This window comes from Nycticebus coucang, chromosome 1, assembly GCF_027406575.1.
Source record: "Nycticebus coucang isolate mNycCou1 chromosome 1, mNycCou1.pri, whole genome shotgun sequence".
Lineage (NCBI taxonomy): Eukaryota > Metazoa > Chordata > Mammalia > Primates > Lorisidae > Nycticebus > Nycticebus coucang.
Genome location: NC_069780.1, coordinates 19,171,953 through 19,195,374, shown reverse-complemented (window position 1 = coordinate 19,195,374; position 23,422 = coordinate 19,171,953). Strand labels below are relative to the sequence as shown.

The following is a 23,422-nucleotide window of genomic DNA, read 5'->3' as shown; positions in this document are numbered from 1 at the left end:
TGGCCATCCTCTCTCTCACCCTAGGAACCAATTGGTCGTACAGTTGACCCCAAAGCAACACAGGTTTCCACCATAGAAGTCCACTTATAATGGTGCAGATGTTTTTTAGACCCTGACACCCCTGAGACAGCAGGACCAGCCCTTCCTCCTCCTCCCCAGCCTACCTACCAGGGAGACAGCAAGGATGAAGACCTGGTTCTGCTCTTCCCTCTCCTTCCTCTTGCTCATATTCTTTTTCCTCTTGCCTCTGCATTACTTTTCTGCTAAATAGACACCAAAGATGAAAAGCAATAGCACAGGAAGTTTTGTTTCCTGAAGTTTGTGTTGTTTTTGATTTTATAACCATAAACAAATATGACATTGTTACTTTTAAACTAGTGATAGAAGGGAGAGATTAGTCCCTTTGAAGCGGACATTACCCAATTTTCAAAAAGAAAATAGAAAAATCTAATTCTGCATAATCATTCATTGTTGAAAGTGGTTTTTCCCCCTGAGGCTGGAAGTATTTGGCCCTATGCAAAGAGTTTTCTTATAGGGTCACTTGTCAAGTCATTTTTTCCATTGGTGTAAAGATGACAAACCTCACGGCAAAACGGCATCAGTGTGTTAAGGATATATTATATAGTAAGGCACTAGTCATTGTTTGTTACAACACAGAATGAGAATTTCTTGAGAAAACTTGATGTCTTCATTACAGGCCTAAAACCTCAATTCAATGACAACAGCAACATTAATCAACTATAGATGTCACGTTTTACTTCTCCAGATTACAAATGAAAAACCTGGAGTAGTTTTGGGATTGGTGGTTACAAATTCAAATATGTGTCGTCATTAATAAAAGCAAAATGAATTTTACATGAAAATGTTTTGTTTTACAAATATTTAAAATTTTATTCATAAACTGAGAACATCTAATTCTTTCCATATTCCCAGCATGTTCTAGGCATTTATTGAATTCTTTGTTTTTCCATTAGCTGCAGTGCCCAGAACTTTATTAATGAGCAATTGGTACAGGGCCTCATGGAATTCTTAGATGCTCTGTTGGCATTTTAGTTCACTTATTCTTCAAAAACAGACTCTAGAATCAGTTTTTAGATACCAATATTGTTCCAGTGATATTTATAATGTATTTCTTACATTTCAAAGGTTCTTTCATGCTGCCAAACAAGACCTTTGGGCTATATAGACGTGTTGATGATGATGTCAATTTCTTTTCTCAAACACATATTCTACTTTGAGTATACACCACATGGGAAGAAAAAAAGACAAAATTATACAGAAATGCAGTAATTGTCTTTGTTTAGTCTTCCCTTCCATGCATAAAGTAGATTTCATAGTTTTCTATTCACATAGAACTATGTGATAGGCTAAAACTCAACCATGACCAGTCAGGGTGCACCCATGTAAAACAAATAGAATTAACATTTATGAAATAGAACCATAATTCAAAAGATTTAAGGGCAAGATTCAGAAGGAGCAACAAAAGTCACATTAAAAAGATATTCAGTCTCTGGAGGGTCTTTGAATTTCACCTACAGAATAATTTCCACACTATTTAGCTCCCTCTTCAGCGGGAAAGAAAAAGCTCTAAACTTGCTATTTAGCAAACCCACACTGATGAAATAGGGAAAAGGGGAGAGTAAGGAATTGAAAGTGAGATTGAGGCTGTGGGGTATTACTTGGACAAATCACGAAAACCAGTGCCTGTGAATATAACTAAAAAATCAGGGTAAGCAAAGTACACGTTTCTGGCCCATTTGATGTATAAATGGAAATTAAATGTGCTTGTCTAAGTTTAATTTTTTCTCAGTACAAATTATACATCCAGCCACCCTAAATCATTTTTAGAAAGGGTTAGGTAGTACAAATAAATGCATTTTTCCATACATATATTTTTCTGATAAATTATTGTTAATTAATCCATAAATTTCACATAGATGAAGAAACACACATGAGGTCCTCTTTATACATACTGTGGACAATTAAATGTTTTGATGGGGATGATAGTGGCAGCAAATATAAATGAGGAGAACCAAAAAAAAAAAGTTAGAAACTGTCTGTAATAGTCCGTATCCTGGCAGGAATAATTCAATACGTCAATTTCTTCATTAGTGTTTGAAGAGAGTAGAATATTATCCCTCAGGTGGTATCATGTAATATTTTTGCAGCTAATTTGAGTAGGCTTAATATAATTAGTGATTTGCATCCAAAAACTAGGAAACCCAAGTCAGTAATTGAATCCAAATAATGCACTGACAAAACACCAACTCCAAGATTATGTCACGTGGCGTTCTCACTGTTTTCAGTGGGCTTGACAGAAATATTTATTTGAATCTAACAGGACATCACATTACAGGCAGGATCTGGTATAGACTGATATTTTAAGAGTTAGTAAAATAGGCTTGGCACCCATAGCTCAGTGGTTAGGGCACCAGCCACATACACTGGGGCTGGTGGGTTTGGACCTGGTCTGCTAAACAGCAATGAGAACTATAACAAAAAAATAGCCAGGCCTTATGGTGGGTGCCTATAGTCCCAGCTACTTGGGAGGATGAGACAAGAGAATTGCTTAAGTCCAAGAGTTTGAAGTTGCTGCGAGCTGTGACGCCACAGCACTCTATCAAGGGCAACATAGTAGGACTCTGTCTCAAAAAAAAAAATTAAAATAAAAAAATAAATATTAAAAAATACAAGTTATGAAAATAACGCTTGCACCACCACTCTAAATCTTATTCAATTCAATACTTGGTATATTGGGCTGCATGTTTGCACCCCTTCTCCCTCTTCAAACGTAATGTTGAAGCTCTAACACCTAATATGGTGGTCTGGAGGGCGCTTTTGGAGTTAATTGGGTTTAGATGAGTCATGAGTGTGGAGCTGATGAGATTCGTGTCTTTATAAGAAGAGACAGAGACCACAGGACTCATGTGCTCTCTGCTCGCTCACCACTGGTTTCCAGCTCTCTCTCCCCACCTTCCTCTCTCGACCATGAGAAGGCCTGGTGAGAAGGTGGCCTTCTGCCTTCCCCAAGGCAGTAAGAGGGAACTCACCAAATCTGCTGGGACCTTGATTTTGGATTTGTAGGCCTCAAAAACTGTGAGAAATAAATGTCTGCGTAAGCCACCTGGTCTAGGGTACTTTTTTATGACAACCCAAGTTGACTTAAGATACTTGGTATCTGAAAATACCTCAACTAAAGCCTGAGCTTTGACAGCACATGAAGCAAACTGTGAATAGAAACAATAAGACTTCCCCAAATTTGGACTTCTTCCAGAGTTTTAGATTGTTCAATTAGGATGTCAGCCCAGAGAAATGAATATTACTTTACTGTTGTTTTCTCTAAGCACAATTGTGGTATAGCTTGTTGAGAATTCTCACTGAGCTGTGGTAAAAGCACTTGCGGGAAGGTGCTTAATCACGCTCCCCACCTTACTGATGAAACCCTGGATTTGAAACCACTGCTGCTGCAAATGCCTCTGCCTTCGGAGCTCTGCACTCTGGGACGGGCAGGCCTGTTTTTTCTTGCTTCAACGTGTCCCATGGGTCCTGAGAGGCAAGTTTACAATAAGGAGGAAAATTTTGCTACGTGAAAAACTGCCTTTGATGAAGATAAAGACTAAGTCTCATTAGGTTTCCAATATGAGTTAGTAAATTTATATTTTGAAATAGATGAATAGCAGCCAAAAACTATCTTCGAAGAGGATGAAATAGACAAACCAACCTGAAATCAGTGTGGCTTATTTTAATCATTTCTTAATACACAAATTATATTAGCCCATTCTTCCAAAATTAGAGTTTTGATTGGTGAAAGAGAGTAAGGAGAAATGATTTTAGACACACCACGCTTTGAAGATAAAGTCTTTCAATTGGACTGGAATTATCTAAAAGGTGGTAATGGAAACTGGTAAGGGTTATTATTATTGATAAATTTTCCATTCTTAAAGAGCCACCCATGATTCTGTGGTAGTAAACGTCTCCTGATCTTGGATAGTGTATTTCAAATGCAACATTTTTTGTATTGATTTATTTGATATTATTTGTTCTATGTATAATAATTTATCATTGTCAAAGGATTTACTTCTTTCTGTTCTGGTCATATTAAAGAAAGCTGATATATTGAAATCACTGAAATACATGTTGAAAAATATATTTGGGAAGCAAAAACTCTATCTTGATATTACTTGAAGCAACAAAGTGAAAAATAGTCTAGATAATAGTGAATTTTTAGGCAGGGGCTGAAGAAATTATCAAAACTTTTCAAACTTTTTGCAAATAACACATTTATACATAAAAAGATAAAAAAAAATGTCAGTAATCAGCCCCCTCTTTTCTGGCAGCCGAAATCTAATACCGAGTGAAGCTGGGGTGTACCGGGCCATTACTTTGACTCCACATGGGGATTCTAATTGATAATACTATAAGAGTTCTTTTGCAGGATTGACCAAGGTTTGTCAGGCTGCAGTTTGAAATCTTCTTCTGCATACTTATTGTGAGATTCTTGGATATTGCAGTGTGTTGATTCTTGGTAGACCCTAGTCTGTGCACACATCACAGTGTGCTTCCCAAGTGTGTGCGCACATCACGGCACGCCTCCCTAGTGTGAGCCCACATCACAGCGCGCCTCCCTAGTGTGCGCGCAACATCACGGCACGCCTCCCTAGTGTGCGCCCACATCACGGCGCGCCTCCCTAGTGTGTGCGCAGATCACCACGCTCCTCCCTAGTGTGCGCTCACATCACAGTGTGCTTCACCCATCTGTCTGCGGCTGGATGTGGGGGTTGTTCTCAGGTTTTGGCTATTACAAATAAAGCAACTATGAACACTGATGTGTGAGTCTTTGTATGAACATATGTTTTGGCAAAGTTGAAAAATTTTTGTTTCCATTATGAACGGAAGATATTACTTTTATCGTTAAGATTGGCAATATTTAAACATTTGTGAACTTTGATGAGCATATGTGGAGGATAAAGAGTACTCTTTCCTATTGATGGAACTATAGATCAGAGCAAATATTTTTAAGAGCATTTCGTAGCACCTATAAAAATTGAAAAATATGTTAATTCTTAGTTCTAGAAATTCTCCAGCATTTGCCAGAACATTGGAAAAACTACTTAACTCCTGCATGCCTCTTTCTGAGGGGCACAGAGAGAATGATAACAGATAATACATAGCATATTTCATAGTTTAATATGTAATTCATGGCGTTATAGTGAGCATTAAACACACTAATTCATAAAAAATCCTTGTCATATCAAGATTTTTTGTTATTAGTTTTATTGCAACTTATTAGAATTTATTTTTGAGCAATACTTTGTCATATAGATAATTGTATTTTTAAGAATATTTACTACATTAATATTGTTATAATAAAAAATTGGAGATAACTTCAATGTCCATTGATAAGGGATTAAATTAATCTTCATGTATCTGTGGGAGGCAATATAGCACCAAGATGGATGTGTGCTCTGGAGAAGATACCACCTGTTTCCAATCATGCCATGGTCCTCACAGGCTGGGCACCTTGGTCCACTCCTTAACCTCTCTGTGTCTTTGTTTTTTCATTATAAAAATAATGGTAATAATACCCACCTTGTAAGAGGTATAGTGAGAAATGAGACGTCACATGTAAACTGCATAGAAAAGAGCAGAGCACAGTGAACATCCTATAAATTGCACATTACACAGATGAGTACGTAGCCCTTGTGAGAATAGGGGCTGATTGGCATGCCATAGAAGAATACTTATTAGAAAAAGGTTGTGTTTTTCTCCCTGTAGGTGTTATATGATGGATCTGCTTACATACCTTTAGACCCGAGTGTAAATCTTCAAAACTAACTATTGATTTCTACTTTATCCTCTAACCACAGTAAAAGAACAATAGTTAAGTATATTTCAAATTTTTAATTCAACTTTCTTAATTTTTATTCCAAATGAAAATTTTAGTATGTAAAGTGAAGCAATTCAAGAGCAAAAAAGGTATAATAAAAGTTTAAAAAAGTATTTTTCAGTGTTCGAGTAAGTGATTTATTTGAATTTGTGAGTCTAGGAAATGTATGTTATTTATTTATGTACCCAGGGATAATGACACTTGTGCTCTATTGAAAATAATATTGTGATAATACTGTATGATTGCCATTTTATAATATTACATTACATTGAAATGACTTAAAATAAAGGAACAAAAATAGAGTTGTTACACTAACAATTTCACTTTTCTGTGACACTACATTTCCTTAGGAGCAAAAAGAACTCCTTCATAGACAGGCTAATCGAAAGATATTCACATAATTTTAGGAGATACACATACAACTCTATCAGATTATAAAGGAAGTTGGTTTGGTTTTCATTTTATGTAGAAAAACCAAATCGGAGCAGATGTGAATGCAGAGAAAAGAAAACACTGGCTGCTTCTCAGTAAAGGTGCTAGTCTGGCTTTCATACTAACTCACGTACGATATAACAAGTAGCCACTAAATGTGGTAGCTGGGGGAAACTTGGCGGGAATTGTCCCTTTTACAAGTCGCAACCAGACTTCCTGCCCATAATTTAATTCTAATAAGGCATCCCCAGTCACAACCCGATCACAGTGTACTTCACTGTTAAAACTCTCAGATTCAAATGCAAGCTTGTCTTTTCCATCCACCACTAAAAATCCAGATATATGAGCACTAAAGGACTCAATGGTATACTTGAAAACATACACTCCAAGATACGGAACTCTGAATTTTCCCGTTCTTGGGGTATACGATGCTCCATAATTGATATCCAAATTATTAAACCGGATAGGACCAGGCGTAGTCATTCCATATGTATGAGATGTAAAAAAGGCCACCATCGGTGCGTATCTGTAAGATCCTTTGGAAAAATCTGTTAGAGGAAAAAAAAATGGCAAGTGTTAATTTTCATGTTTGTATTTTGTCTTTCTTCATATCTTTCGCATTTTATCTCAATTATAAAAATGGCTTAGCAGAAGAAAAAAGGTCCATCAAATTTAACGAGGGTGTATGTGATTGGTTGCCCGCCCCCTTTCCTGGCAGAATTACCCTCTTGGAGCCTCAGTTTCTCCATTTAGATCAGGATAGAATGAAAATAAAATTTGCTACATGCCTCAGAGAAATGTCTCAAAGATTAATTTGCATGTTGTTTTGATCTCCCGAGAGATAAGAGAATTCTAATCACTCTATGATTATTATATGCCAGAATGTTCTAAAGCCCCTTTCAGGAATTGAAGCTGACATTATGTAGAAACAATTTTTCCAACACCTTGTCAAGCAGATTCTAGAGGCTAAAATGTAAACCAAATAAAGTCATATTCATTGTAGAAAAGTAGACAAAAGCAATTTTCTGTGCAATTAATGCCAAGTGTGCTCACAAAGGCTGAGATTTAAAAATAGACGTAAGAATTTACTCTTCATTATGCAGGATATTAAGAAAAGCCTGATGTAAAATATAAATTTTGTTTTCATTAAAGAGAACATGTTTAAAATGCTATACATGTTTTTAAAATGCTATACGTGTTTTCTGGCATAAACGTAACAAATGGTGCATTCTTGAGGTAAATTTCAAACAAGCAATTCTTATGAATTTAAATGGACAAAAAGGTCATCTTATTTTATTTAACCCACATACATTTGAACACATTCTAATAGTTCTCACATGGTCCAAGAAGCGCTATTAGCTTACTCTTCACAGAAAACATGTTACTAAGTATGGATTAAAGCCTTATCTAAATGGCCATATCTGACATGAGTCAAAGGTGTATTTAGTGAGCAATTTGTCTGAGGAGAAAGAGTTCATACTAGTCACCTATATACACCTGTATTTTTTCTAAAAGATGAACCAGAGAAAACAATTATGGGGGTTAGAATTTCCCATGAACTGCCTCTTGTGTCCCAATATTGACAATTTCAGCAAGTGTATGTACGTAAGGTTTGTCTGACCAAAAGACATTTCCACTTGTAAATCAGGTATGTTATTTATTAAGTTTCAGAAGTAAAAAGAATTACAGTGGACCCTCCATATTTGACCACCTCCCTACATCGGTCACCTCCTTAATTGTTCTAATTTTCATAGGCCAGACACGCACATGAACATTATCAGTACAGCAGGCCTAGTTCCTTGGGCTGACCACCTCCATATCTTGAGCAGTTGGTTACAGTCCCTTGTGTGGTCCACTTACAGAGGTTCTACTGTAATTCTCAGGTGGATCCAAATTAAGCATGTTAATGATTCATTTGTATATATTTTCAAAAAGGTTTCTGTTCATGACATGGAATAGACCCACGGACGCGTATACTTTTTACCTGGAGCTAAAGCATTTTCTTCCACCAGCTTGATAGTGCAGTTGTCACCCGTAAAAGGATGCCGGCAGGCACAGGTAAAGCTAGCTCTTCCATTTATACACGTGCCCCCGTTCTGGCATGGGAACCTACTACAGCCTGAATACTCCTCTGTTACTGAAAAAGAATCAAGATAAAAGAGAATAAAGTGACCTATTTTCCTGTTGGTCTCAAATCAGAATTTGCAGCAGAATAGGAAAAACACTGAATTTGAAATAAGGAAGACGGGTCGCTAGGCCCACATGTGAACGTGCTCATGGGATTCATGCAAATTCCTCAGGTCTGATCTCCCCTTCCCCTTCCATGAAGGGGTATGAATTCATTATATTTATTTTTGCGAACTATTAAGATTTTCATCAACTGTAGATCACAATAGAATTATCTAGACGCAGAACTATGTATTTTTGGAACTGGTACATGATAAAGCTAATGTTTCAGATCACTGGAGAAGAAAAATATCTATTCAACACATGGGGCTAAGATAATCGCATGTCTATAAAAACGTAAATTCTGTGTGCACAAAAGTACTAAACTTGAAAAAAAAAAACACGATTAGATTGCAATCAAATAAAGCAGAATATCTTTGCAGAGCTTTAACATTTTGAAAAACCCTGTAAAGCAAAACAAAAACAAGAAGACATGGTGGCGCCTGTGGCTCAAAGGAGTAGGGTGCGGCCCCATATGCCGGAGGTGGCGGGTTCAAACCCAGCCCCCGCCATAAAAAAAAGCAGACAAAAGAGAAAAAAGCTCACTTGTGATCACATAAGAATTAAAAGTCATTTGTAATGCCACCATTATTAAAGTTCATTGATAAGTGACAAGAGAAAATATTTTAACAGACATAACAAACTCATGAGTAGTATCCATAACATAAAAAGCTCTGATACATCCAAAGGAGAAAATAACTTCCCTAATAAAACAAAAAATGGGCATATGATATGAGTAGGCAAATCACTGAACAAAAATCACAAAAGCTCACTAACATTTAAAAACATATGCAACTTCACTACTAATTAAGGAATAATAAATTTAACAATGATACTATTTTTATATCAGGTGGCAACCTTTAAAAAGATAGAAAACAGTCATGGGGACCTGGGGAAAAACAGGCCTTATTTACTTGAAGCCAGATATTTCTCTTGGCCGAATGTATACACTGCCGATATGCTTTTCCATAAACACCAAGATCACACTCCATAGAAGTTGGTTATGAAATTATTCATGTTAGTGAAAAACCAAAGACTCAAATGACTCAAATGCAGGATTTATTAAATAAATAGTAATATATTCCCTCTGAGGAATATTAGACAGCATTCAAAGAATGAGTAGACCCCAACATTTGCCTTACTGAAGACACTAAGTTACAGTTTGGACAATGCATAGAGAATGATTTCATCCATTATACACACAATTATGTAAATGCTGAGCAAAGATGGGACAAATTCAGTGCCTAACGCCACTTGCCACAGTTACCACTATTGTGCCACCTTGTGGCAATGGTGTAAACATAATAGCTTACAATTCACTCATTTCAAATTATGTGATTGTTGATGATTTTTACATTGGGAGTGATTTGTTTAATATTTTTCTCACAAAGTAAGATCTATACATATTTTATACACATTCTATTTTGTATCCGTGTAATTGAAATTCTCATAAAATGTGACCAAATTGTATGTCTGTATCATTAGAATTTTGCAAAGAAAATATATTTATGAATAACTTATGTAATTCTGAACTTATTTGAATCATTTTGATATATGCTTTGTGGTATTTTACAGACAATTTTCCTCATTAACAAAAGTATTGAAAATATTGCATGTATCTAATACATTTTAACAAATATTTCAAACTGGCCCACAATTCTTTAACATCATATGAATAGGTGATCAAACCCTTTCTTTTGCTGTTACTTAACATTATATGACGTAGCCCACTACTTTAAAAATATCAATGTGTCTGTCCAAATACTGATAAACATACTCAGTGGATCACTGTCAAGTATAAAGCATATATTTTAACAGACAACCAAAGATTGGTTGGTACTGATTTGGCAACTGAAGCTATTTGGACTTTTTTATACAACCAGTTAGCAATCTACTTTTTTATGGTTTCTCACTCTTATTTTTCTACTTTATTATTAAAATATTTTCAAAAGGGTTAGGCACCTTTTATAAGGATTTGCTCATACTAGTGCTCAATGGGCTGTTCTTGAATAAAAATCAAACTTCAATAAAGCATCATTTTCTTTTTGACATCTCCCCTTATCCCTACCAATATTGTTAATTACTTTAATTCTCTTGATTATTGCCTGGTGCTCTTTCCATAACTTCTCTCCCCTTCCTGGGCTTTAATAACCTCTTAAACCCTGTCTAGTCCATTTATTTTCTTTGATGGTGACCCTTTGATGGTCATACACTTCTGCCAACTAAACATTCTACTATCTTGTGCAGATAGCATAACTAATCTTTCAAGATTTATATTTTCTGGTTCAAATACAACTGACATTCCTTTTCCATTGTCTTGATATACTTCATAAGTGTCAATTTGTCCTGGTCTTTGCTTTCTGGACCCTAATATATTCCCTAGTTATACATTTCTATTAATCCTACCTTCATATTTCATAAATGTTCAGGTCAAATTTGAACTGCTAAGAGAGCTCCTTACATTTTCAAAGTATTTTGCTTTGAAAAAAGTCTAGCATTTGTCACTCTTCATTATAATTACTTGCTTTATGTATGAGCTCCAGGAGAAGAGGGACTATGTAGAATTTACCACTCTGCTCACTCAGTTCTGAGTGTTCATTGAGAACTTACTCAGTGAGAGTTTGAGGGATTAATGAAGGAATACATATTGGTAACTTCTACTTTATTCTTTCTTTGTGTGTTATACATGTTATGTATCATATTTTTTTTATTTATTTTACTTTACATTTATCCTGCTTACTTCTACTTTAGCATCAAGATCTTATTTTGCATTTCTTCATTTAGATAATAACCTTGTGAAGGATAGATAACTCTGGTCTGTGTACAGGAGCACAGTGGAGTTCCCAACATAGTAGTGAGAGAACATATTGTATTATTTCTGGGCCAGACTGCTAATACATTCTATGAGTTACTATATAACTCTGCTCCTAGGTAATAGGCCCACACAGTGTTAGCATTTTCCTTATGTTTTATCCTGACCCCAGTGGTCTCTAAAATGCTTCCTCCCTCATATTTATGGATGTGTTTTTAACTTTCAGTGCCATTATAACTCCTGCTTATCAAAACTGTTTCTCCCAAATACAGTTTATCTTTCTATTGCTCTAGAAATATTTCTGAGGCCCCTTTCCAACAACCACTAGAAACATCAATTTTTATCTGATTATAATAAATTTTCCAAATCATTGTTCTAAGTATACACATTTTTCTCATAGATGTATAGAAGGAAACATTGTTTTCAACCATCCATACTGCTTTTTCTCAAATTATTAGTTTTTGTTCTTTCTGTATCACATCTGTTCTTGATGTAGTTTCCTGGGATCTTTTTTCTCAAACCCTGCTATATCACTTTAAAACACAATTAATCATACCAGCAATCTTTACCAAATGTATTAGCCCTGTCTCAGAAGATTTACTTTAATCCTTGCCATTAAACTATTATTCTGTTATCTTAAGCCATGACCTAGGAAATTAAATGTGTTTACTTGATATCATCAACTGATTTCTCCCTTTTCTTCAGAGTTATAGTCATCAATCAAAAGAAAAATTAAAAACACTGTCCGGGAAATATATTAAAATATGCTCAAAATCATACCATGTAAAAAAAGGCACTGTGAGATATGACTGCACACCTATTTAAATAGTAAAACAAATTATATGGACAATGTCAAGGATTTGGAGTAATTAGAATTCTCATGCATTATTGATAGAAATTCCAAGTGGTTGCCAAGTGGTTGGCCATTACTTATAAAGTTAAAAATACATTTATCTTATAACCAAACTATCCTACTCTGTATATTTGTTCAAGAGATACAAAAATACATACACTCAAAAACACAAAGCTAAAACAAAGCTCAACAAATAAAACAAACTAGTACAACCACATGCTGGACAACTACTCAGTAATAATAAGGAGCACATGTAACAACACAGATAAATCTCAAATATATTATACTAAGTGAAAGAGGCCAGACTCAAAGCCTGCACCTATTTTATTTTATTTTTATTTATTTATTAGCAATTATGGAAAAGATAAATTATGGGAAGAAAACAGATCACTGGTTGTCAGTGCCTGGGGACAACCTGCCTCACCCTATCACAACCAGAGTGTGAACCCAGTGGTTCAGAGGACAGTCCATTGGGCTGGTCCTAGTCCTATCCTCCCAGGACTTGAGCATATCATCCAGGGCACTGGAGACTTGGGATTGCTTAACCTAGTTCACTACCACTGGCATCTGAACACTGCCCCAAGGTCTGAGGTTGGGAGAACCAACCTGCCAGCACTACCACAGGTGGTACCAACCTGCACCTGCTAGAATGCCAGGTTCCTTCAGAGAAGAGCCAAAAGGTTGTCTGTTTTGGGCTGAGGGAAGAGATTCCACCCCTAAACCATTTCAGTGGAGAGCCAGTAGGCAGGCATTTTCCATGGCTCTCAGTAACAATGTGGACTAAAGACAGAGGAGAGTGTCTGACTGCAAGTAGAGTCTTGAACCCCCAAACAGGGCTATAATAGGCAAACGTCATGTTCCTGCCAGCCCAAGACATGGAGCTGATACAGTCCCCTCTCTCACTGTGGAGACCTCAGATGCAAATCACGAGGACCTCCCCAACATTCCTGTCATTAGAGTATCTGTGGATAAGGTTGGCAATCCAGACCAGACCAGCTTTGACCCCATCTACAACTGAGCAGGGAACTCAGAGCACCAGGCATTCCACAGACCAGCCCATTGCCTGAAACAACAGAGAGCACCTCCTGGTAAAGGAAGATCAAAGGCAGTACCCATATGCTTCTGCTGCAGCTGGCTCTTACTCATAAGTGCCATCTACTGGCCTGGAAGTTGAACTGCACAATTCAATAAAAAACCTGCTGACAGAAGAATATAGCATTGGGGAATGAATGACATTGGGGTTCCCAAGATCTCTGTAAGTCCAGTCCTGTGGAAGGCAGTAAGCCAGCTTATATACCTAGCATATCACTACTGCAACAAGCATTGAGAAAGCCACCGCACAGCGTCTTTCTATAGCCAAGGAACTCATAGGTGTGTGTTGGCCCTCAGAATCAAAGCCAAGGGATCATACACAACATACATTACAGTCACTCCCTCAAGGAGGGAGAACAATCACCATCCAAATGGAAGTGACTTCAAAAATAAGAATTGACAGCTTCTTCAAATAAGAAAAACAATGTAACGATTCTGGTAGTATAAAATATACAGGTGTTAAATCATCCCCAATGGATCGTATCAGCTCTATCAATGGATCTTAACTAATCTAAAAATTATGAAATCCCAGAAAACACTTAAAATCAACACAAAGAACCAGAAACCAAATTCAGAATATAAGTAAAAGAATTACTAATGAGACATTTAAAAGAACAAGCAAACAGAACTTCTGGAAATGAAAAATTCATTGAATGAATTACAAAACGAAGTTAAAAAAGTGTTAACAATAGACTAAGCCAAACAGAAGAAAGAATTTCAGAGCCTGAAGACAGGTCTTTTGAATTAACCCAGACAGACAAAAATAAAGAAAAAAATAAATTTGAAAAATGAACAAAGACTTCCAGAAATATGAGATTTGTGAAATTTTTTAAACCTATGAGTCATGGGTATTCACCAGGGAGAAGGAGAAAAACAAACCGTTTGGAAAACTTATTTGAGTGAATACTTAAGGAGGACTTCCCTAGTCTGGCTAGAAATTTAGACATCCAGATAAAAGAAGTACAGAGAATCCCTAGGAGACACATTACAAGATGAATTCATTGCAGGGCACAGTGGTTCATGTCTCCACTCTGAGAGGCCAAAGCAGGTAGATAGCTTGAGCTCAAGAATTCAAGACCAGCCTGAGCAACAGTAAGACCCCCATCTCTACTAAAAATAGGAAAACTAGCCAGGTCTTGTGGCAGGTGCCTGTAGTCCCAGCTACTTAGGAAGTTGACGCAAGAGGATCCCTTGAGCCCAGAATTTTAAGGTTGCTGTGAGCAATGGCAACAGAGTGAAACTTTGTTTCAAAAAAAAAAAAAAAAAGATGAAATTTATTAAGGAAATAAAATCATCAGACTATCTAAATTCAACATGAAAGAAAAAAATCCTAAGAATACCAAGAAAGAAGCAACTGATTACCTATAAAGGAAATCCCATCAGACTAAAAGCAGACTTTCCAGCAGAAACTTTATAAGCCAGAAGTGATTGGGCTCCAATTTTCAGTCTTTTTAAACAAACATAAAAACCTGTCAATCGAAAAAGTTTGTCTCTTGCTAAACTAAGCTTCATAAATGAAAAAGAAATAAAGTGTTTCCCAGACAAGCAAAGGCTAAGGAAATTCATCACTACTAGACCAGACTTACAAGAAATCCTTTAGATCCCTAAATATGGAAATAAAAGGTTGAAATTTGCCATCATAAAACACACAAAAGTATAAAACTCCCAAGTCTTACAAAGCAAGTACACAATTGATACTACAAAGCAACTAGGTAACAATTATTAACATTATGGTGGAAATAAATCCTCACATATCAGTATTGACCTTGAACATAAATGAACTATATGCCCCACTTAAAAAATATAGATTAGTGGGATAGATAAAAAACAGAATTAACTATATGATGCTTACAAGAAACTTAACTAACTGGTAGTGACATGTATATACTCACAGTGAAGGGATAGAAAAAGATATTTCCTACAAATTGAAACCAAAATTGAGCAAGGGTAGCTATACTTATGCCAGATAAAACATAACTTAAATCAGCAATAGTAAAAAAAGACCAAGAAGGCAATTATGTAATATAGTGATAAAGGAATAAATTTAACAAGAAGATATAACAGTCCTAAACATATATGCACCCCAAACTGAAGTGCGCAAAATCATAAAGCAAATGTTATTACACTAAGAAAAAACAGATAGCAATATAAAAATAGTAGGGGATTTCAACGCTCCACTGACAGTATGAGACGGATCATAAATGTACAAAGTCAGCAAAGAAACAATGAACTGAAATTGAAGTCTAGGCCAAATGAACCTAACAGATATTTCCAGAACATTCTAATCTATATTATTCTCATCAGTTCATGGAACATTCTGCAAAATAGACCATCTGTTAGTTGATAAAACATGTCTCAATTAAATTAATAAAAAATAAAAATCATAACAAGTATCTTCTCAGATCACAGTGTAATAAAATTGGAAATCAATTCCAAGAAGAACTCTCAAAATTACACAAATACATGGAAATTAATCTGCTATATTGGCTTTGGGTCAATGATAGAATCAAGATGGAAATTTAAAAATGTCTTAAAACTGATGAAAATAAATGTACACCACATTAAAACCTCTGGGATACAGTAAAAATAGTGCCAAGAGGGAAGCTGATAGTGTTAAATGCCTATATCCAAAAGACAGAAAGATCACATTGTCCCATCTCAAGGAAGTGGAAAAACAAGGAACAAACCAAACCCAAAGCTAGCAGAAAAAAAGAAGAATTGGTTCTAATTCTGTTGAAACTGAAGAAATTGAGGAGGAGGGAATCCTGCAAAGCTACTATTACCCTACTACCAAAGTCAGGCAAAAACACCTCAAAGGGAAACTAAAAGCTAATGTCTCTAGCAAGGGGGGACAAGAATTGATGCAAGAATCATCAATAAAATAATTAGCAAAGTGTATCCCACATCTTATTGAAAAGATAATACACATGATCAAGTGGGTTTTATTCCAGTGATACAAGGTTACAACATATGCAAATCGACAAATGTAGTTCACCATATAAACAACGAAAACCATATGACCATCTCAGTAAATGCAGAAACAATATTTTATAAATAGCACTGCTTTATAATGAAAATCCTCAACAAACTAGGCTAGAGGGAACATACCTCAGAATAATAAAACAATATAGAACAAACCCACAGCCAACATCATACTAAACAAGGAAAAGTTAAATGCACTCCTTGTAAGAATGGGAAAAGACAAGAATACCCACTCTCACCACTCCTATTCAACATAGCACTGAAAGTCCTAGAGCAATTAGACAAGAAAACACATAAAAAGCATCCAAATTGGAAAACAGGAAATCAAATTACCTCTGTTTGCTAATGATGTGATCCTATAGCTAGAAAACACTAAAGTATCTCCAAAGGCTCCTAGACTTGATAAATAAATTCAGAAGATTTTCAGGTTACACAATCAGTGTATAGAAATCAGGAACATTTCTAAACACCAATAATAACCAAGAGAAAAACCAAATCACTAACTCAATTCCATTTACAGTAACAATGAGAAAAAAATTAAACTTAGGAATACATTGAACTGAGGAGATAAAATGGCTAACAAACATTTGAAAAAATGCTCGTCGTCCCTGATTGTCAGAGAAATGCAAATAAAAACCACCTGAGATATCATGTAACCCCAGTGAGAATGGCCCACATCAGAAAGTCCCAAAGCTGCAGACGCTGGTGTGGATGTGGTGAGAAGGGAACGCTTTCACACTGCTGGTGGCACTGCAAACTAATACGACCTTTTTGGGAGGAAATACGGAGAATCCTCACAGAATGCAAATTAGACCTCCCATTTGATCCTGCAATCCCATTACTGGGCATCTACCTTGAAGAAAAAAAATCATTTTATCATAAGCTACACTGTTTATCACAGCTAAATTTACACTACACTGTTTATCACAGCTAAATTTACATTTGCCAAAATGTGGAAATGATCTAAATGCCCCCCAACCGAGGAAGGGATTAATAAGCTGGGGTATATGTATACCATGGAATACTATTCAAAAAAATATGGAGACTTTACACCTTTTGTATTAACCTGGATTGAGTTGGAAAACATTCTTCTTAGTAAAGTATCACAAGAATGGAGAAGCAAGAATCCAATGTACTCAATTCTATTATGAAGCCAGTAGACGATCTAATACATAACCTCGTAAGAGAAAAACGCAAATCAATTCAAGGTGGTGGGCAGGGCAATGAGGGAGCAGGGAGAAGGAAGGAGGGGGAGATTGGAGGGGGCATGGTGTGCGGCACACCTCTGGGGTCGGGACACAATTATAAGAGGGACTTTCCCTAACAAATGCCGTCAGTGTTACCCAATTCTTTGTCCCCTCAAGGAATCCCAAACAATAAAAAACAAAACTATCTTGCACCTTTCATTGTTTCTTTAAGCTAAAAAAGTATTTTACAATGATCTTTTTGAGATACATTTGCACTTTGTCATTTCCAAGCAAATTTCTTAGTTTATAATAAACGATTAAATAAATGTACACATGACTTTGTACAAACAATAATATCTTAGTTAACCATAAAGTGGTAGTCTGGAAAGTACATTTGAAAGGTAGTACTGATATTTCCTTATTATTATTTGGATAATTATTTGAGATATTGAGTGCTTTTTATAAATTCTGATTTACTTTGGTAGGTCTGTAAATACAATTGTATGCTAACATCCACGTATGATGTGTTCAGCTTCCTCTCTCTTTGTTTTTTTTTTTTGTCAATAGTCTCTCCTGACCTCTCTCTTTCTCTCTCTCTCTCTGCTCGTCCTTCTCTCCTTCTTGAACTTGGGTTAATGTTCTTCTGACTCTGCTCCTATTTCTGGGCCTCTTGTTGGCTGCCTATTCCCCTGGCTTTTCTCGCCCACCCTCACCTAAAACACCATCTTTACGTTGATGCCTCTCAAATATAAATCTCCATTCTCGTTTCAAATTTTAACCCTTGCTTAAGATTATAAAGCTTAAAAAGAAATTCTTAAAGGAGGGTCGATTACCGATCAAACATGGTTTACTTTTTTGTAAAAAGCAGGTACGTATTTTGGTTCCTTGATCATTTTGGCACAACAACATGCAGCAACTTTCTGTCATTGATTCTTTAGTTTTCCAAACACTGAGTAATGATTTTGTTGATGATTTGTCTGTAGGATAAAGAGCCTTGAGTTTCAATTTATTAATAATGATACAAATAAAATATCATATGATATTTTCCCCTAAAGTGATGACATTCAACAAAACCAGCTTCAAAAAGTTCAAATTGTTTATGTGATAAAGTACTCATTGTTTCCTTTTAGAGCCAATTTTAAGCTGTGTATAATAGGATTGGCAATTGAAAATTTAACAGTATGTTTTTCAAACTCCATATGCAGTTCGCACATGGAATAGCTCTTATTTTTATGCTGCAATTTTAGTCTGGATGAAAGGTATTATGTTTACGTAGATTACTGTACAACAAATTCATAGTATGTGATTTAATAATTCCTTCACTTTGTTTTTCATGTTTGGTAAACAATATGACACAATTATTGAGTATAATTTTGAATTAATGTTATAATTAATGACTGGCACAAAGCCATATATTTCTTGTATTTAGTGTACAGACCAATTAATGACCAAATTTGGTTTCAAATCTTAGGTGTCAAAGATACAGCCCACTGTTGGGAAATAGTGCCTGTGATTCTTGCTTGGGAAAGAACCCCAGAATATTCAGTAACTACGTAAATGGAACCTGTATTCTGTCCCACGGCATTTTTAACATCATACCAACTGTTAGAATTTTGGTTCAGAAAACGTGATCATTAAATGCCTGGGTTTCTGACCGTTCACCTGTTAACCAGGATATCCTGGTTACTTTCTTGTAAAAGGGTTGTCACTCTTGTCAGCATCATCTTTTCAGCTGTCACCATCCTTCCACATAAAGGGGAATCATACAGAAATCTGGGGAAGTCTTTTCTTCTCCCAGAGAGCCATGAGCAGAAAGTAGCTCATTTAATATTCTCTTCAACCCTGGTATGTTTCATTGACACAAACTGGGGAAGCCATCCCCAGTAGACAGGTCTGCCAGTCAGCTCTGACATGAGGAACATCTTTAAGGTCCTGCGAGAGTGAATCAGCAGGCCTGAGACTGCTATCTTTAGAAAGGCTTGCTTGGAAGGTTATGCCCCTGACTGACATCTGGGAACTTGACTTCTCTCCATTTCCTAATTAGTAAGTATTACTCACCTTGACTCTGTGCAAACAATATAGTTTATGCTGAACATCTGGTTTTCTTCTGTGAGTCTGGAGTTCTCATACTGGTTGGGTAGCAGGTGCCTATGTGACCAGCCCCAGTAAAACCCTTGGGTGCCAAGTATCTGGTGGGCCTCTCTGGGCAGAATTACTACACATGGCACTAAATTTTTTTTTTTTTTTTTGTGGCTGGCAAAAAGGCACACAGAAATGTTGTCCTTCATGGGAGGAAGGCAGCATTAAGATCCTGAGCGTGGATTTCTTCAGATTCTGTGTGTATCTTTTTCCCAGGCTGACTGTACTGTCCATCTTTTTACCATAATAAAACTTAGCACAAAGCAACTGCATCCCAAGTCCTATGCCTGCTTCTGTTGAATCACCAAATGTTTGCTTGTCTTGGGGAACCTTCTAACATTGAGCATAAACTCTACACTAAAGCAGATAGCCTTTAAAATTTAATTGGCTTCTATTCATTCATTTTGTACAGAGGACAATTTGTTAGTTATTTTAAGTTTATTTGAAAATGTTATTTTACATAATATGGATAATCACATCAATAATAGAAAACATCTTAGAGAAAACCGTGTTCTTAAATGGTTTTGCAAATTTTTTCAGTGCTTATGAATGCATATGTTTTTATACAGTTAAATATTTATGCTTTGTACCTATTTTTGATTTATCATTCTGATAAGCATAAATGAAGTTACAATCGTCTGCTGTATTTAAAACAAGGCAAATCATACAAGTAAAGATAAGAGACGACGAAATGCCACAAGTTTAGAAATTACGTTGATACATGGAAATAATTATAAATCAAATACTGAGTGAAAATATTAAGAAAATAAAAATATAAATATTGAATATAGCTAAGGAAATTGTATCATATCGTCATAACTAACTTAATAATATACTATGTGTAGATTATTTCTTTGATCTTCAAAATAAACTTATAAGGTGTGTAGGTTATTCTGAGTTCATAAATGAGGAAAGAAAGAAATGTTTGGAAAAATAAATACCTTATTGCAAGTAAAAACATTGGCTTGTGATTCCAAATTCGGTGCTCGTTAGTCATCACAATTGCCTCTAAGAAAAGCCATAAAATTTAGAAATGACTTAAATGTGCTATAAAGCAGTTAAATATTCACTAGGCCCTTATCTTTCTCCTTTAAGTTGCTTATATTCGCAACAGTGATAATTTTTAAAAAGTGTTTGGTACACTACCAAATGTTTAATAGAATGTAATCTTTCCTAGGAGTATGTAATTAATTATAAATATAAGAGGTTTATTAAGGAAAGCTAAATTGATGAAGATTAGGGAAATGGCTGAAATAAAGTCATTGGTTTCAGGAGCAGGAGGCGCGCATGCTCAGTCGTGGGGCTGCCGACATTGTTGAGGCAGGATTCAGCTGCTCTGGGAAGGGCAGGCAGCCAAGCTCTCCCTGCAGGGAGAAGCCTGCCAATTGCTGTACAAACAAATCTTCAAGATGAAATAAAAACCTCTTGGTGTCTATTAGAATATTGTTTAGAGACAAATCAAATATTTGGCAATTGAACCAGAATAGCTTATCAGCAATGGTCTACTAGGAATCAGAATTAGCATAATTAAATGGCCCCAAACGAAGTGACAAGGTGAATGCTCTAAATTTTGCCATCCTTCTACTTTAGTCAAAGGAAGTGACTGTGACTTTCCAGAACTACCCACTGACCACACACAGGAACGCCAGCCTGGAAAGTAGCACCTTGAGTTTCTCTTAGTGCAGAAACAAGTTGTCAGTATTTGGATCTTCAAGAAAGGAAACTTCTAGGAATATCAACTCCGGCCATATGGAATATTCAGATGTGGCCAGACTCTGAGGAACATGTGAGACACGGAACACTAACAGAAAGAAGAGAAAGGCATAAGAACATTTTTGACAATCTCTCTGAGGATAGTGGCTGAGAACGGAACCCGGAGTGCAGTCAACCAGGAGCTAGGTTCTATCCCTTCACTAATGATCTCAGGCTGGGTCCTTTAACTAATGTCTCTGAAGATTATTTTACTCATCTTCAAAACAAGAATAATAATACCTCATAGCTGTTGTTAAATGAAGTAATGAATATTGTATGGTTTGTATAGTATCTGGGACATAATAAATGATAGTAAGTAGCCTGTAATATCATAGTATTATGGGATTAGTATTATCAGGCTTCAAAGTTATTGATCATTCAAATCAAGATTTAAAACAATGTTTACATCATTTTTCTTTGTACAAACTGCACTGATTTTGAAATGAGAATAGCTACAATCTGTATAAGAAGACTGTGAGATTCCTAAGATGATGACAAATTATCACCCTGTTTAGTTGTGAAAGAGAGCAATGTGGTTTTATGGTATTTATCATATATTATCAAAAGAAACAGTTAAACTTAGGCAAGGTGCCAGTGTGTCCCACCCCTGGCATAAAACAGGGTACCAAAAGAAATAGTTTACTCTGCGATTGTGTTATTCTTACAGGAGAACTTAGCCTAAGTTTACTAGATTCATCACCTTGCAGGGACCTTACCTGTTCAGTTCCCCAATGAATGCCACTAGCTTTATGGCCCACAGAAGCAGGACCAGGTTAATGGGCATGCACACCCATGACCCAGTTAAAAGGGCCCCCACACGTGTTGCTGGGACGTGCATAGAATGATATCTACCTTGTACACAGAATTAGGTCAACATATATATAATGTCTAGACATTGTTATCGGTATCTTTACTGAACATAATAAATAACTTTTAAGTAATTATTAATTTTGGTAGAGAAACATATAAAAATTCTACTCACCATAAAGAAATATCAAGCAATTTTATCAAAATTGCTTTAAAAATTGCTATAAAAAAGAGAATCATAATTGAGACCTTTCCTATGCTTAGTCCATTAAATACAATATTGGGTCAATTACAAGAAATATCTAAATACAATTTTTATAAGGTCCTAGTAAATATTCTTTATGCTGTAAAATCTTATATGTTCTTAGGTGCTATGAATTTTTTTTTACCTCAATTAGTTTTGAAGCTATTTAAATTTTATACTCCCCCAAATAGATACATGTGTTATAAATATTTTTTTGATTCAGAAAGAAAAATGACAATGCATTCGGTATATATGCACACACAAAGGAGAGCTGAAGTGAATCTCATGTTGAAGTTCAAGGATTAAACTTTATATAAAGATCAAGAATTGAAATAGTATGGAAAAAGAACATATTATTTTTCTTAAAATTGTTATAAGAACATCTTGCATTGAGATACTACCTTTCTCTGGGAAATATATAAGTGCAAATAGTTTGTTCTGTATTTCCACACAGGTAAAATTAGTCATCTTAGGTCAGACCGATTTGGAGGAATCATAAACAAACATACTCACGTAAATACTGGGGGGGGAATTCAACTCTATTATTCTGTGATTTTTAATATTATTAAAACACTCAGAGATGAAATATAAGGAGTCATATTATTGCTAGGATAATAATCATCCTCTTATAATTAAAAAATAATAAGATAACAAAATTTATAAAAATAGGCATCTAATTTAACAGGGACCCGTAGGAGAAAAAGAAATTAAATTGTTTGAGTAAGAATCAGTAGCTATTCTCCATTGTGAAAATATTTTTCAATGTAACTCATATGCCTGACACATTCATAAAACCTTTCTTTCATACAGGGGCACCTCTAAGCAGTGTAAATGTAGCACACTGAATTTATCTTTCCTCCCAAATGTGTGCTCCTCCTCTGTTGTCTACATCTGGGAATGGTGCCATTTCACGCTTATTCCTCACGTTGAAAACCTCAGAATACGAGGTCATCTGGAATACACATTCTAGCTCTCTCTTCCCAGTGCCACACATTCAGGCTGTGAACAG

At 35.8% G+C, this 23,422-nt stretch overlaps 1 protein-coding gene across 1 annotated transcript in view; it reads right to left on the bottom strand.

The window, feature by feature from the left end:
- Positions 1-5,206: 5,206 nt before the first annotated feature.
- Positions 5,207-23,422, bottom strand: part of MMRN1 (multimerin 1) — a 51,555-nt gene continuing 33,339 nt past the window's right edge. Inside the window, exons 7-8 of the mRNA XM_053607613.1 lie at positions 8,304-8,456; positions 5,207-6,867 (exon numbers count right to left, since the gene is read on the bottom strand). Coding sequence (XP_053463588.1) covers positions 6,446-6,867; positions 8,304-8,456 — 575 coding nt within the window. The 3' untranslated portion in view covers positions 5,207-6,445. The remainder of the gene's footprint in view (positions 6,868-8,303; positions 8,457-23,422) is intronic.